Source organism: Polistes fuscatus, unplaced genomic scaffold, assembly GCF_010416935.1.
Source record: "Polistes fuscatus isolate 324 unplaced genomic scaffold, CU_Pfus_HIC Scaffold6, whole genome shotgun sequence".
Classification (NCBI taxonomy): domain Eukaryota; kingdom Metazoa; phylum Arthropoda; class Insecta; order Hymenoptera; family Vespidae; genus Polistes; species Polistes fuscatus.
Window position 1 is genome coordinate 11113002 of NW_025113140.1, and position 18396 is coordinate 11131397.

At 29.2% G+C, this 18396-nt stretch overlaps 1 protein-coding gene across 1 annotated transcript in view; it reads right to left on the reverse strand.

Annotated features, from left to right (window-relative positions):
* The window catches only part of LOC122523052, a 54498-nt gene that overhangs the window by 15383 nt on the left and 20719 nt on the right, over positions 1-18396 (reverse strand). The window contains exon 2 of the mRNA XM_043644574.1: positions 10316-10538. Within this exon, the coding sequence (XP_043500509.1) occupies positions 10316-10441 (126 nt within the window). The 5' untranslated portion in view covers positions 10442-10538. The remainder of the gene's footprint in view (positions 1-10315; positions 10539-18396) is intronic.

The window sequence follows — 18396 nt, forward strand, 5'->3', positions numbered from 1 at the left end:
AGTATATACGTAAGTAAGTAAGTAAGTGGTCGTCCGGTCTGACCGGTACGGTCCGGTGCACGCTCAAGAGAGAAGTTCTTTTCTCGAGAAAGGATCGACGATAGATAGAAAACCGCGACTGACAGTCGCCGATGCCGATCTATGTCTCTTTACAGGAGAGAGGGCGTAGATCGATAAGAAAACTCTCCAAGAATGAGAAAAAAAAAATTTAAAAAAAAAAAAAGAAAAAGAAACAAAACACAAAACAAAAAAAGAAGCAGATTAAAGTAAAGTAAGAAATGAGATCTAATGCAACGGAACGGATACATCTAACGTTTCTGTGCGTGTGTGTGTGTGTATTATATATACATGTAGAGTTATCGTGATAAGTGTCGCTTATATTCTATGTGTGTATATATATATATATATGTGTATATATATATGTGTGTGGTAGTTGCATTCCGAATGTAATTAAATTACGTTGCCTTTATCACACATTTGCCTCGATATACATTATTTTTCCGAGAATGTAAATGATTACGAAACTTCCTCTTCGAGGGGGATTGACGAGTTTAATCGACTATTTTGCTTGATCGGGTCTACGGGTCTTCTAGCTTTTAATGGAATTACAGTATTTTGATATCAGAGGTAGAAAAGGAGAAAGGGTATATGTTTTCTTGTATATGGGTGAGAATATTTAATGTATATGTATGGTGATTAGAATGAAGAAGGAAACTATCAGTAAGAGAGAAGTGATGAGTATATATTTTAGTGTGTGTATGTTAGGATATACAATGTACATGTATGGTAGATAGGAAGAAAAGGGTGCACTACTAATGGAAAGAAAAAAATAGAGAGTATATATTTTTATGTGTAACAATATATATGTATGGGGTATAGGATAAAGAGGAAAAACTATTAGCGAGAGAGAAAGAGGATATACATATTTTTCTTTTTAAGGATATACATTATACAGATATAGAAGGTAAAATAAAGAGGATGCACTACTAATGGAAAGAAAAAGATAGAGAATATATATATGTATATTTATATGTACAGAAATATACCATATGCATGTATGGTGGATAGGATTAAGAAGAAACACTGTCAGTAGGAGAGAGAGACAAAGATTGTATATTCTAGTGTGATTGTGTAAAAATATGTGATACAATGTAAATGTATGGTGGACAGGATGAAGAGGATGCATTATTAATGTGTGAGAGAGAAAAAAAGAAGGAGTAAATATTCTTGTATATATGTGAGGATATATATACGTATTGGATAAGATGAAGAGGATGTAAGTAAATGGTATAATTAGTTCCGTGTAATATACTCCAATCCAACGTGTCTTGTGTGTTCTCTTGAATGCTTTCGGGCTATAGTATTAGCAAACGAATTCAAAGCGGACGAATTTGTGAGATATAAGTCAAGAAAATAGACAAAAAAGTGAAAGAAAAAGAAAGGAAAGATCATGAGAAATTGCTCGTGACGAAATAACAGTTCTCTAGCTTTGTAGGAACAGCAGCAGTAGCAGCAACATCAGGAAAAGTGTAATCTCAGTGTATGTACCGTTACTTGTAATCTATTCTACTGATTGTTTAGTTCCGTTTCAATGGTGATCTTAAAGTGTTCAGTTGACACTACTTATTCATTTGAATATTCTAATTTAAGCATTTGAGTTCAACGAATCGTTGAGTCTCATTTTTGATCTCTGATCTTTTCCCGCGGTTTTTATCGACGTCGGTAAAGTAGGTTCCTCACAGAAATCGATAAACATAAAAATTTCGATTTAATCAAATTTCTTAATGGTTATCGGTTTTTTCTATAACTATTTTTAACTCATTTACTTTGTTGAATTAACATTCAAAAATAATCAAATTAATTTAATTAATAATTGGATTTTACAATTGTATATATCTCCTGAAAAATTGATTATATATAAAAGATTTAATTTTGTTTTGTTTTAGAATAGATTTGAATAGATACATAATTCGTATTGTAATTTAATAATTAATCCTTTAAAAGAAATTGTATAAAAGATAATTAATTTCCAAAGGATTTGCGCGAACACATAATCTCTTTTTATTTCTTTTACTCGTTTTATTGGAATGGAAGAAAAAGGAATAAGAAAAAGAAAACGATAAGAGAATATAATGACAGGTAAAAGTACGTATAGGAATGGTATGAGATCATTTCGAAATCATTTGAAAAGCGTCGTTGCTACCGAACGACAACGACAACGACGAGAACGACGATATCGTTTATTCCAAGCACGGAATATAAAATTCGATGAAGGTGCTCGACGAAGTTATTTCTACGATTACGGGAAGGGAAACGAAGTGGAATATTTTTCATGACCACACCTGCACAGGTAATACGTACTTCTCTTCTCTGCCCATATGCAGCTAACACCTGTCGTTTCAACAATTTTCACTCAAATAAGAAAACACATCTTCGATCCCGTCGAATCATTAAAACTGCTTTCTTCAACGAAATTTTTTATATAAAAAATCACCAGCAATATACAATATAATGATATATATTAATAGTACGTTTATTTTTCTATTTTATAAAATATATGATAATATATGATAATATATGATATATGACATAAATTTATATAGCGTCAATATAATTTATTATTTATTTAGAAAAAATATTTTTTTAATGTTTTTCATTAGACTACTTATAACTTATATGTACATGACAATAAAATATATGATATATAAAAATTTTAAAACTCGTTATAAAATAGTTCTACTCGATTGATAAACATTTTAACAGTTGCAATGCTATAATAAAACACATAAAGAGCATGTAAGGTCGGAAAATGGGGCAGGTTGTTGGCTTGGGGGCAGAACTGTAAGCAAGAGGTACACTTTACTTTCTCGTACGATCGTGGACTTTCGTAAAAATCTTGTCCCACAAGCTCACGTAAGAACCATGCTTGGTTCGAAAATAAGAAAGTAAACCAGCGCGTGCATTAACGTATCGAGTAAGTAAATACTAACACATATATATTATTTATATATGCACACTTATATGTACATATATTTATCTCTATAATATATTACGCTAGTATATACGTGTGCATGTGTACGGGTGCATTAGGTTTCGTTAGACGTCTTGTTACGGCTCGTTGCAATTGCAGGTGCAAAATTCATGATATCGGGCGTGGCTATCAAAAATAGATTAAGGTGGAACGAAATCTATGGTTGTTCTATTTAAAATCTTATAAAATCGTTGACTTCGTCGATGTTTTATCGGTTAGTGCATAAAAATTAATTTTATCAAATAAAATTTCAAATAAATGTTATTAATAGTTTCGATGTTGTTATTATTATTTAAAATTATTTAGTTGTCCGAATTAATAAAACATATTTTTAAAATATTTTATTATCTGTCCTGTTTAATTTTATTAAAAATAATTGAAGCTGAACGTATTTTGTGTTCTTTATTTTTTCTTTTTTTTTTTTATTTAGAAACGCGTGAACGAGCACGAGTACGTTACAATCTCGTAAATGGTTGTATAATAAAAAAAAAAAAAAAAAAAGGAGAAGACAAAAAAAGACAAATTTCTTCCAGATAACGAACGATCGAAGCTAACGTCTCACATAATCACGATGATATTTCAGAAAAATGATAAGCGTAACTATCGTTGAAAAGCTTGCCAAGCAGCTTGAGAAATAAATAAAACGAGTTTGCAAGGTGTACGCACGAAAGCGGAAGTGTGAAGAACACGCCTCTTCCTCATATTAAAAACTTGAAAAAAAAAAATTGAGTAGATCTAGTTGAGACTTTGAAAAAAAATTATTTTCTATTACAAATGATATATAACCGTGAAATATTTTTCAATCTTTCTCTCTCTCTCTCTCTCTCTCTCTCTCTTTCTCTCTTTTATAAATAAATAAAAAATAATTTACAAATACTTCACCATATATAATATTTTCAACAATAATAAATTTAACAAACTTTTCAATAATATTTATTGATAAAAAATATATTTATAAAAAAGAAAACTAATAAATATGAAATTTTATTAGAACTAACATAAAATTCCGCCCCCCCCCTCCCCAAAAAAAAAAAATAAACTAATAAATTAATAAAAATCACAATAATATTCAATAAAATGATAAAATAAATTAGGATTGAAGATAGAAAAAGGAAAGAAATAAAGAAGATAAAATATATTATTACAAACAATAATTAAATCAAAAGGAAGTACCGACTCAAGAGCAAAACCAATAAAAACTTGGCAATATTACGGCATCTTAATTAATGCGAAAAGATCGCTTGTGTTAAATCGCGTGAATCCATTCGCAACATTTTCTCCTGTGCATCTCGTACTTATAATATATACATGCATAAACTATCTTAAGATGAGCGAGAGAGGCAACGAAACGCGACGTCCGGGAAAAAGGACGATGGTTTCTTGCGAAAAAGGAAAGACAGAGAGAGAGAGAGAGAGAGAAAGAAAGGATATAAATAGAAAGAGATAAATAGAAAAATATAAATAGATATATGAAAAGAAAAAGAGAGAGAAATATATATATATAAGTAGAAATAAATAGATATATAAATAGAAGGAGAATAAGGAAGAAAGAGAGAGAGAGAACATCATCTTGCGAGGTCATCTCGATTCAGGCCTTGGTCATCAGGTGAAAGTGGACTCCCTAGCTCCTCTTAATTAATAGTTATGTTACTTATCCCGCTCATGTTTCTCTCGATATCTTTCATTTTCCTTTTTACTCAATCATCCCCTCTATATCCCTTCTTTTCGAAATTCCATGAGTTCAAAATTAACCTCTCGATGCGAGAGGACGCGTAACATCTTTTCTACCTTCTTTTAATATTCATTATTAATAACAATTTAAAAAAAAAAATTAATTCGATCACAATGTAAATACAATTACATTGATTAATTGTTCAAGCGTTTACGTGTGTGTATACAAGTGAATAGATTTTAATAAGAGAACAAAAAAAATAAATAAATAGTTAGATCAAATAAATCGTAATTATGAGGAAAGTAACAAATGGAAGATCATTTTTTTCAAATATCCGAAGTGTTTTTATTCGCATGAAAATTTATCGAAATGCCGTACGCGTAAATGTCTCTTCCGGTTTTAGTGATCGAAAAAGACGAATTCGAACGGAAGTAAATTCGAATAAACGCGAATAGGATGATCGTTTTATCTTTATTACTTCGACGAGGAAGAAAAGAAAAGAAGAATAATGGACAAGAAGAAGAAGAAAGAAGATAAAAGGAAAGAGTACGAGTGTCAACGTCCTTCAATGGCGTTCGAAACGAAGAGACGCCATCTCGTCTAACTAAGAATGAATGTTTTCGCGTTCGAATCATGCTCATTTCTACTTTTTCTTTCTTTCTTTCTTTCTTTCTTTCTTTCTTTCTTTCTTTCTTCTTCTTCTTCTTCTTATTATTATTATTATTATTTTATTATATTATTATATAATTTTTACTTTTTATTATTCTTTTTTTAAGTTCTTCTTTTTGTTCTTCAGAAGATATTACTCTCTATCTCTCTCACTCTCTCTCTCTCTCTCTCTTTCTCTCGAATATCTCGGCACGGCCACGTTAATTGTGCGAAACGCAATAACGCATAATGTCAGTCATATAACCGCGGTTAAAACCATTTTCATTCCGTCCGTTAGCATGGAATTGATGCTGCTTGCAGAATCAAGAGGTATATATATATATATACAGGGTGGGCCAACAATTTCTAAGTCGTGTTTAGAAATCAAATATTTTGTTGCAAATATTTTGGACTAATTTTTGTTTGTTATACAAGTCTAAGAAATATTTTTACTATATTAGAACAAATTTATAGGAATTAATTGATTATTAAAGTGATATAGTAAATTTGTGTTCACTTGATAATTCACTTCGCATATATCTATATATACTAACAATAAGTAAGATTTATTTGTTTAGAAAGGAAATTTTGAATATTTCTAAACTTGTAAGTTATTGACCATTTTGAATCAATCTTAATCGACACCATTAGACATAAAAACCAGATATATCGTTTTATTAATCTTAAATAAAAATATATCTAATCAATATCTTCAATCCAATCTGTAAATTATAATATTTAATTACGTAATAACAAAGAAAAGAAAAAACAATTGCAAAGAAAATGGAAAACGCGAGGATTTGATGAAATAAGGTTTCCGACAGCAACTTCCGATCTCTTGATACTTTCTTGCAAAACTATTTCCCATGTAATAAGTCCATAAGATAAGTAATTAAACAATTAATTTTCAAATTGGCTAATAAAAAACTCAAGAAAACGATGCTTATCAAACAAAAAAAAAAAAAATAAAAAAGAATAAAAACACAAATGAGTAAAACTATAGAAATACACGTGTTAGGAAAAAACGGAAATGTGTTTTTGTTGTGTAAAATTACTGACAGTCGATAAGTATTCGTGTTATGTCTTATGGTCGTGTTCATCATCGCGTACGATCTTCTATCTAGAACTGACGTTATTCACACAACCACACACACATATATATTTATGTATGATATATATATATATGTGTGTGTAATGCACATACATTAATACATTTATGTAAAGTATACATCCAGAGGTCACGGCAGTCGCACCGGTGCATCGGCTGCAGCCGATGCATCATCCATCATAATCCTCGTTTCTATGCACACTCGTGTCTCTTCCATAAGCACGAAGATTGCGTCCCCGGAATTACACAACGAGATCGACCATTTCGTTCCTTTTCGTTTATTTTCGTTCGATGTCGTTGAATTTATTACAAAATTATATTCATTCAACGATCTTTATCTCGTAACTGTTATGCTTCGAAACATTCGATCCTCTATTTTCACTTTATTTTTATTATTTTATTCTTTATATCCATCAAATTTATTTATTTTATTTAAGAAAACAAATTTTTGTACATTTAATTTTTATTAATATGGGATAATACTAATATAAACAAGTTATCTAATTAATTATATAATAATTATTAAATATTTCTTTTTTCTATGTAGAAATAATTTGAAATATTTAATTCTTATATAAATTAATTTGCACACACACACAAATAATTATATTATTACAGAATTACAAATTTTGACAAATCTAATAACGCCTGTACGAATATTTTTCTATCTAAAAATACCAAAAATATAAAAAGTATTAAAATCTTCATAAAAAATATTATAACAAAAAAAGAATGTTTAGCATAGATGAATACACAACGAGTAGACATTTTCTTTGTTGACTTGAAACGTTTAAAACAATTTAGATGATCTAAACGATGGCTAAAGTAGTCTAATGTTTCCCATAAACCGAAAGCTCGAAAAAAGAGGACTATACCTAAGCCAGTAACAGGCGTATAATAATCTCATAAACGTGAAATTGTTCTCGCTCGATTACGTTAACTCCATCTTTCATTTCGCATAAATAATTATTCTCGTAACGAGGATTGTTGATCGATGATGTTACGAGTGGCTTACAATCAAGCCACGTAATATTCTGCGCTCGTAATACTTCCTAATCGTTCATACATACCAACTTTAAATTTTCATTTCGATGCAAATGAAAGTGCATCGAAAGCAATAAAGTAAGAAAGAAAAAGAGAGAGAGAGAGAGAGAGGTAAGGGGAGAGAAAAAGAGAGAGGGAAAGGGGTGGGGGGTATGGAATGCGACGGTTTTTCTTGGAGGAGTGTTTAAAGAAAAATAAAAAAATATAAGAATCATGAAAAGTTGCAGAGAGTAAGAAAGAGAAAGTTTTGTAAACTCACGATCGATAATTCGATAAAAAGTGGAGGAGTTCGAATATTTCCGAGAGGTATAACGTATCTGGCTTTCTTTATCAATTCTTTTACAATTCGTTTTTCCCACATTGATTTCTTTTTTTTATATTTTGTAAATTAAAAGTTAACTATTTATTATTTAATCTTTTTTATATATCAGTATATTATATTTATTTAGTGTATTATAGAGTGAAACCGATGTAATAAAATTAATATATTAAAACATTGTCTCAAATTTGCAATAAAAAAACATACTAAATATACAATATTATTTAATTAGAAAAAATCTCGAAAAATTTCGATAACAATCGCCCAAAATAACCATATTAATGATTACATTTAATTATATACCGTTTCGATATAAACCAAAAGTAATTTTTATGATAATTAAAAAAAAAAACTACGTAAAAAGATACGCATTTAAAATATTTAAGACTACGGACCGTGAAGGACTTTTTCAGAATGTTAAATCTTTCGAAATAGAATTCAGAAACGAAAATAGAATTCTTTAGAAAAATAAAATTTAACTTTGCATAAGTTTTCCTATTACACACAATCTTCGAACGGCACGTGGATGGATACATATATACCTATTTGAAATAAGCATTGGTAAAGTACTCTTTGAATCTTGTTCGTTAGAAAACTTCTCACGTAATAGGCCACAAGTTGTATCCGTAAAACAGCCAATAGCAAGAGTTTAAGACAAGAAGGTACACCTTACGATGCGATAGACGTAATATTATTAACATAGACCACATTAGATATGTACATATATGTATATAGTATGTGAATATACGATCAGTGAACCTTCAAGTATTTTTCTAATTTTTGTTTTATCTTTTTTCCCCATTAAATAACTTTTTAAAAGATCAAATAGAACAAATGTTGATCTTTATTTGTAATGTTATTAAAAATCAAGTATGTATTTACTTTGTAACATATGTGAACAATCGAACCTAAAGAACTTCTAAATTTCTAACAATTGAGAAAAAACATTTACATCCTAATATTATTTCTATCTTTCTTTTTCTTATTAAAATGAATTTATCTCTTAGATAGACCAATTTCACAGTTTTTACATTAAATTCCTAAACAGATCAGAAAAATATCGAGATTCAAATTCCGAAAATAGTATTAAAATAAAAGAACTATAAATTTGGTCAAAGTTAAGTTTGAAATTTTATCTGGCAATAAAAAAAAAAGAAAAAGAAGTAAGAAACGAATGAAAAATTATCTACCGAACTGTTCTAAATCCGTTCTGAGCGTCTGATGAAATCAGACAGTCTCTTGGGATTAAATTTCGCAATGGGGGGTATCGTTTCCATTTCTGATTTAACAGACTTCAAAGAAGAACTAGATATCTACTACGTACGTTAAAACGATGAAAACACGATGAACACGATGAACACGATCGATGAAACTAAATCACTATTACGATATCTCACAAATTTTTGACAAAAGAAAAAAGAAGAAAAATGTCACCGCCGTAATTAAATTGCACACCAATCACGTAGAAAAGAAAAGAAAAATTAAAAGAAAAAAATAAACACTATGCACAATCGCAGAGAGATATAGTTTAAAAATATAATAATAATGAAAAAAACTTTTATTCAAGATCAAGATCGAAGAGAGCTGACGGGGATTTAAAGTAAGCTTGGCAAAGGCAAAACAGCAAGTTCTCTTAAAAGTCGACCTCGTAAATGCGAAGCAACAGCAGTGTGTTGAATATAGTCACGTTACTCCAGTATTCGATGTCATAACCGGCCCCTGGTTTTACGGCTAAACCAGTCCAAAGCATTGTCGACATTGACGACAACTACGACACAACTACGACACAACTACGACATAATAGACAACGATGACGATGATGAGAAGAAGAAGAAAAAGAAGAAGAAAAAGATGGGGGTAAATATGAAAGTATGCAAGAGTTTGAAAACATTTGTCAGTGTTCGTTAAGCATAACCCTTATGTCACTTGACGAGAAAGAATGGACATTAGTCTGCGACCTTAATCGTTCTCAACTACCATATTTTCCTACTTTCTGAACAACTTTAGTCATGTCTCTTAAACGACACGTTCGATGTAGATAATTAGTCTCTTAAGATTCTATTTTTTAGTTCTTAATTTTGTCTATTATTTTTAAATAGAAAATGTTACTGTTTCTTATTTTTACAATGAAATTTTACATAGATTTATTTGTATATGTGCGTACTTTTGCAGACAAAATTCTATTATTTAGAAATACATTCATATTGGTATATAGTATTTAACGTTATAATATTTTCTTAAATTTTAAATCAATTTTTTTTTTTGGGGGCTTTTTTCCGACAAATCATAATGCATCGAATCATCCTAATCTCCAAGATTTCATTTTCTACTGATTAAATCTGCCGAAAGTAATTAAGACTTTCCCTTTTCAATTAAATTTCATTTCTTAGGGCGAAAAAAATATTTTTCAAACACAAACACACACACATTATGCATTTTTAATTATTTAGGTAGAATAAATCAAAATAAATATTCTCTCTTTTTCTGACTCACTTTCCCAGAAGTCGGGGAAGGTGCTGGTGGATTCAAAGGTTGCTGTAGATGATACATCTTCGGTGTTAACATAGCTGGTGGTGTTACGAGGCTACCCGGGGCGACAGCCACGCTCGTCATGGTCATTTCCGGTAGTAACGGTCGAAGACCTTTCTTTCTTTGGAGCACTAATCCGCGCCCTTTTGCGATCCTCGTAACCTTTCATCCTCGTGCTGTCGAACGTCTAAGCAAATTAAAACATTTCTGTCATTTCGGTAGTAACGGTCGAAGACCTTTCTTCTTTGGAGCACTAATCCGCGCCCTTTTGCGATCCTCGTAACCTTTCCTCCTCGTGCTGTCGAACGTCTAAGCAAATTAAAACATTTCTTCATTTAATAACACATTATATTCCTTCATCTATCTTCTTATAGTATAATATATAAACAAATAATTTCAATATACGTATTTATATTTTAATTCAAATATTTCAAATATTTTGAAAGTGTTCTTATAATTTAACAAGACAATTTAGAGTTACCTTGATCTTTAATATATGATACATAGATATATATTTAATATTTGTGTTTATATTGTAATAATGAAAGTTACTATAAAACTAAATAATAACACAGTAATTGGTAAATTAAGTTTTAATTGAATTAGTATGTATACCTATATATGAAATTTATTGAAATTTATTGAAATTGAAATGTATAAATTATTGATGTACTATTAATTATAATTTATATATATTCATATTATGAAACAAATTATGACAGCCAAAGATTTGAGATAATCTCAATATTTCTTATCTTTTTTTTTCTTTTTCTTTTTATTATTTAATTATGTTTCCAACCGAGACACACATTCTCTTTCTCTTTCTTACTCAAAGATCAAAAGAAACGTAATATAACGACAGCGTAATTTTGTTCCTTCCTTTACGTCTCTCGACACGTTCACCGTGGTACATTTTTTTCTTTCGCAAATTTCTTTTTTCTCTATGGCGTTGGTTGGCCGAGCACGATAGCTAGCTAACATAGGCAATGCTAACATAAGCTAGAGAAAATTAGCATTTTATAGACGCTTTCTAGGCCCGTCCGAATCTCTCGTCCGGCGCGACGAAATGGCGCAATTGTGATCTATCTTTCCATTTATCTATCTATCTATCTATCTATCTATCTCTATTTCTTTCTCTTTCTTATTCATTCGACGAGAGTGAAATTGGCACGCTAACTAGCATTGTCGTGTGTCGTAATTCACAATCATACTGCTGCTGCTGCTGCTGCTGCTGTTTCTGTTTCTGTTGCAGGTTGTGCAAGGAATCTTTCCTTCTCTATCATTATATCGTAGTAATGATATTCTCGCCTTATCGATTTTACTTCCGCGATACTTTTACTTCTCTTTCTTTTTCCCTTCTTGATTATTTCGAAAATTTTTCGTTAATTATTCTGGTACGATTAGATTATGCAATTGTCGAATTAATTCGTACACGCATTGTTAAATAGAACGTATATTTCGTAATTATGTAGATAATGATTTTATTTATATTAGACCATCTCGAAAGTTTTTATGTGTTATTATTCTCTTTGTTTTTAATAATCATTTACAATTGAAAAATAATTATGGGTATTAATAAATTTTTATTCTTAATTATTTTTATTAGGGATTGTGTATGTATAATATGATATTGTACGAAATAAATTTATCTTAATAGAAATTCTTTATCGAAATATTATATTAGTGAAAATCGATAAGGTGATGGAAATGAGACACAGAAATTAATTCAATGATCGTTCTTAGATTTTCCATATACGAACAACTCGCTTTAATTAATAGACCGAGTTAAAATATAATCTTTGAAGCAGAGCATTTTTCCTTTTTTGCACTTCATCGGTATCGTTATTATCGAAACGTTATTACGATCGCTATTATTTTCGCAAAAATCCTGGGAAAAATATTTCAATTTACTATTTGAAATATCGAATCAAATTATTTAACATTAACCGTTTAAAATTAAACGCGTACATTTTTATGTTTGATAAAGAGTAATCATAAATTGAGATAAATCGATGAAATTAAATACTCGACATCCTTTTTATATCTTATGCAGTATTCGTTCTAGAAATCTAGTAGTGTCTCAAGAGAGGACACGAGATTAAATATCTTCCCATCGTCCTTGAAGAACTCAACGTTACTACTGCTCCACTTTCGTTTACAAGCCCTGACAAATTTCATTTTAGAAATTACAACACGTGCGTCCTAAAAACCTTACTCATATGTACACATGTGTCTGTATATTTACTTAATAACATAATTATGTTTAATTGTGTAGCGTATAATTTATGGTTATTTTTATCTAATCGAGCAAAGAACACGGGACAAAAATTAAATCATAAATATTTCACGTAAAACATTATTATCAAATTTTGCATAAAATTTATTATAAATAAAAACAAAAGAAAGAAGACACTAATACTTTAAAAGTAAATTTATAATTATGGACGTGATTACTATTCCGAATTTCTTACAAAAATATGTATTATCATATTAAAAAGAAAATTAAAGAAATTAGCTTTAAACATTGTGATTAAAAGTAATTGATTTTTAATATCATATACACATAATATATATATAATACACATATATACAAATCCCATAATTATTGATACAAAATTAATTAATATTAAATCATAATTCTCTCTCATATAAATTTAATGCATTTAACGTTTAATCAAATGAAATGCTAATAACAATAATAATAATAATATTAGAAATAAGATTTGCAAAATAACATCTTGTTCATATAGGTTACGAGTGTCTCATAAGATGACTATGATGATGATGATGATGATGAAGATGATAATGCATGGAATACACTGGGTACTGTTATCTCACAAACGTGTAAACTTATTATTATGCGTTGTAGTATAGACCAACTAATTCTTTTCTCTCTCTCTCTCCCTCTCTCTCTCTCTTTCTTTAAAACACGACATACCTTGAATTAGAAATGTGTTTGTCTGTAGAACGATCGTGACTGATCAAGAAAACGTGTCAACGTTCCATGAGATGTCAATAGTAATGAAGCAAACAATAAGTCATCGACACTCGTAAGACAACCATAATAGTAACGACTATTTCATATATTCATATTTATGTATGTATGTTGTGTATATGAAATTTACATAATAACGACAGGATCATTTTCCTATTTATTTTTGAATAGCTTTCTTGCTAATATTTTATTCTTCAAAGGTTTTTTTAATTGTTGTGGTGAACTTTATTTTTTTTCTTTTTTCTTTTATAGGAAGAGATTAAAAATTATTTGATTAACATTATTATTTATTTAAGTATATAAATTGTTCTTTTATTAATTTATTATTTATTATTATATTTTTTATTTTATTAGAGTAATTAATAATAATAATAATAATAATATTATTAATAAATAAATACTATAAAGGGGGTGTTATCTCTCATAGTTATTTCCCTTTTAGTCGCCTTTTACGACAAGCAGAGATTACTACGGTCTAATTCTTCACCCCAGAACCCTAGGGGAAAGGATAATATTAAAATATTAAATTTATATAATAAAAGTAGAAGAAAAATATATATATATATATTTGATATTTGTGTTATTTCATTCATTTTCTCTCTCTCTCTCTCTCTCTCTCTCTCTTTCTCTCTCTCTTTTAAATGAAACTCGTAGTTAATTAGATTTCTAGAATAAATTAATTTTAATCAAATGATCACTATTCCTGTCATCCTACCTGACTATCAAAACGACCTCATCAAGAAAATCGTTTCACCAAAGAACAAATCGACCAAGAATTACCAACCGGAAAACGTACTCAAGTATTTATACCTACCTATAGCAATAAAACAAATTTTCGATAGCCATCGAGAACATCCGTGTTAGTACAAATCTAATGTTGCTCGAGCGAATAATAAACAATTAATTCTATTCGAAGTCACGATGTAGGCCGAAGAATGGAGGAAGTGGAGCAAAACGGACTTAACTTTAAACGACCAATGAAAAAGATACGCACACACGCGCACACGCACACACACACACATATATATATATATATGTATAGGTACATATATATTAATAAAAAATAAATAAAATCAAAGGAGAACTAAAAATAATAATAACCTGTAGGCTATATGAAGTACGAACGTTTGTATTATTAAAACCATAACTCAGTATGGTTGAACGAAGTTAAATAGATATAATAATACTGAAGGAAGGTTCCAAGATGGTGGGTTGTATCGGTGTATGTGTATATGTAACTCGATATCTCAATGGTTCGTTAGAACCTGCCGATAACGGTTCTCAAGAGAAACGGTTATTGGTTTAAAGAAATAAAAATATAGTGACAGGTTGATCTTACATTAAATCGAAAGATCCATCGATTAGATTTGTCGTGCGGATAAATAATCTCATCTTTTTGAAATATGAGATTAGTAGAAATCCCATTACGATTAATAAGCTTAGAAACGTGATTCTAGGTCTTTATGTTAGTATTACATCTTTACTGAATGATTTTTATTTTTATTTTTATGATAATAATAATAATAATAATAATAATAATAATAATCATCATCATCATCATCATTATTTTATATTCGTTGGATATTCTTAATTTTTATTCTTTTTGTGTGTGTATAATGTTTTATTTTATTAATAAATACATAATAAATTGTCGAACGAAAGATTTTATAAATTAAATAAAAACATTAGAAACCAAATGTACGCAGACGTGTTCGATTATTCATAAAAAAAAAAAATATAATAATACGGACGAATAATTAAAATCATCTAAATATATATTTTAATAGTCACTTATTTCATTCGCGTAACGTCTCTAAACATGAAACTAACCAAACTCTTATTGTTGAATTTTACTTGCGTAACGAAATTCTCTGAACCTTAAATTACTATGCAGCAGTATTTTACTAAGAATATTGCCGTCTTCTCAAAAGAACATTATAGCTTTTTGTTTCACCAATCGTGATGATGATTAATAGGTCGAGTCTAGTAATATAAATCACATTTAATAGATATTTACGATAGGAAGATAAATTTTTTCATTAAAATCATATAATTAAATAAATATCCGAGAAGGAAGAAATTATTGACAAAAAAGATGATGAATAATTGCAAAATGTTTGAAGAAACTAAGAAACAAAAATATAAGAGGACAGTTGGACAAAAGAAAAGAAAAAGATAAATAGATAAATAGATAATTAAATAGAAAAAAGAAAAATAAAGTGAACAATAAAAGTAAGAAAGAAAGATAGGAAAATATATGTAAAGAGTGAGAAAGATAATATGAGGAAAATAAAAGGAAACATAAACGTAGGCGATGATTGGTCAGACAGAAACCTCATTGAAACACTCTAACGGGTTCCCACCTACGAGAAAACTTAAACTTCGACCGTTTCCGAGCTATCACGAAGATGACGAAGGTGGAGCTCGACTCTTACCATGCGTGAAATTGCAGTTCACTGTCTCTTGTACTCATACACACTTATACCTATACACAATATTAAACATATGCTATACGGTTTCAGTTTTATGAACAAAACTTCAAATTTTATAATCTGGAAATCAAACTAATGTACAAAATTTAAAAAAAAGAGGAATTAATTTTGTAAATCATCTAACAACTTATGCATGCCATGTATACATGCTTGCATGTACTTTGTAACGTTAAAAATGAAAATGAAAATATTAGAAAACAAAATTAAGCATATTTTCGTAGATTGAATAAGATTATTTTGATCACTCTTGAAGTAATATTATCGATCGTAAGGTTTGCGAACAAGATCGGTTATACTCTATTAATAGCGACACCTTATATGGATCACGATCGTTCGTTGATCTTTTGCAACAGTCTGCGTGCGACTTTTGTGACCTATGCTTACGATCTAACATTTTAATATCTTGGATTATATGTAGGTAGATATGTATATACATATTTATGTATATGAGTATGCGTGTGATAGATATGTAAGATAGAAAAAAAGAGAGTGGTAGAGATTGGTTGAAAATTGTTTAACCCAAACAAATACTCGAAGGTCATTCATTAATTATTCTAAATAAATTAATGTGTTTTTTGACTGATTAAAATTAAAATCGATTTTTATTTCATTTATTTTCATTTGCAAGTTTGATTTATTTTTATCGAATGAAATCAAACATTACTTAATATAGAACCTAGTTTATTAAAGGTTTTATATGTGATTATTAAGATAATTAAATAAATTATTCGTATTCTTGAATTTAATGATTTATGTTTAATGTATTTAATAAATTATGTAATAAATCTTTCTTTGAAATATTAATAATAAAAATCTATGAATATATAAAGAGAACATTGAACATTTTGACATATATATATTTTTGAGTATTTAAATATATATTATTTTAAAATTATTTTAAATATACAGTCTTTCTCTCTTATTTAATATTCGACGAATAAATCAACCGATCTGAGGAATAACTTTTGCGATCGAACAACAAAATTGTCTGATAAATCTTCAAATTTATAAAAATAAATCTCTATAAGTTTCTATAAAAAAGATTGTATATATTTATCGATATATATTATTCTTTAATATTTTTAAATATAAAATCATTCCTATATATTGTATACAAATAAATCAACCGATCTGAGTAACAACTTTCGCGATCGGACTTTCAATCGAGGTCAATTCCTAAAGGTCCAATTTCTAAACTAAACTGATCATATGAAAGATACTATATTTAAGTTACTATTGTGTTAAAACGAAGTCTGTAAAAAAAATGATGCATGATTAAAATCGATTCAATCGGGGGAAAAAAAAAAGAAGGGCAAATATAGGTGGATGAAACTTTCCAACTACCTCAAATATATATATATACGTAAATATATGTGTGCAAGTATGTGTTTAAGTAAGTATGGGTGAAACAGAAACGGTAAGAAGAGAAAGAGAAAGAGAGAAAGAAAGAATAGAAAGAAAAAAACAAAACTACAGGAGAAGAGAAATAAGAGGAAACTTTTACGGCGTTGGACACAACCCATGGACCAGTCCAGAGTTTACCATCGTACTGACCCACTTACAACCTTCTATCTTTTCTTACCGATCACGAAAGTGATCACTGGTTAACAGGAGAACGTTTGGAACCTTCTTTTTCTTATTGAATCGTAGGTCAGTACTTATTTACACCACTTTTATCCTTTTTTATCGCGTCATCCTTATTTCCTTTATTTCAACCCTAAATTAACTTTATTGTCGCTACTGCATAAAATCGATCATTTCTTTAGAACTATTATACCAAATACGTATGGGTTATATCTTTGAATTGTGTATATTTGTATTAACTTATGTGTGTTAATAAGGAATGAATAAAAAAAATTAATTATGTGTTAATTATAAAAATATAAATAAATTATATGCCGATTATCAATATCGATTTTTCGAGTAATAAAATACCAAGAAGATTTTGCAACGATGAAAGAAAGTAAATTCAAGACTCGTTATAGCTCACATACTCGAGACAATCGAAGATTTGGAAACAATTGTTAAGGAGATAACCTAAATCGCGAGTCCAGGAAATATCGACTATGGTACTACTATTTACCTAGTATCTATTTTCAAGATGCCTTTGTTTAATCCATCTCTTTTTTTTCTATTCTTTTCTATTCTTTTCTTTTCTTTTTTTTTCTTCTTAACATTGCAGAAGTATTCAACAACCTTGCATGTATCCTATGTACATATATGTACATATATATAAAGATATATAGATGCCGTCAAGGTCCATTTCCAGACGTTACGTGTCTGAACTCATAGTACGCGATTGCCCACTTTCACCCATCATCATCATCATCATCATCATCATCGTCGTCGTTGTAGTCGTAGTCGGTGTCGTCGTTCTTACTCGTTAACTTACACACTCATAGTTTTCATGCTATAAGAAAAATATCTGCATCGTTCGAAATTGATATATATATATATATATGTATGTATGTATATGTTTACTATAACTTTTTACAAGTGAAGGCCGAGTTTAATCTCCGAAACGTAAAAAAAAAGAGGTTCTCTGAACTAATCAGTGC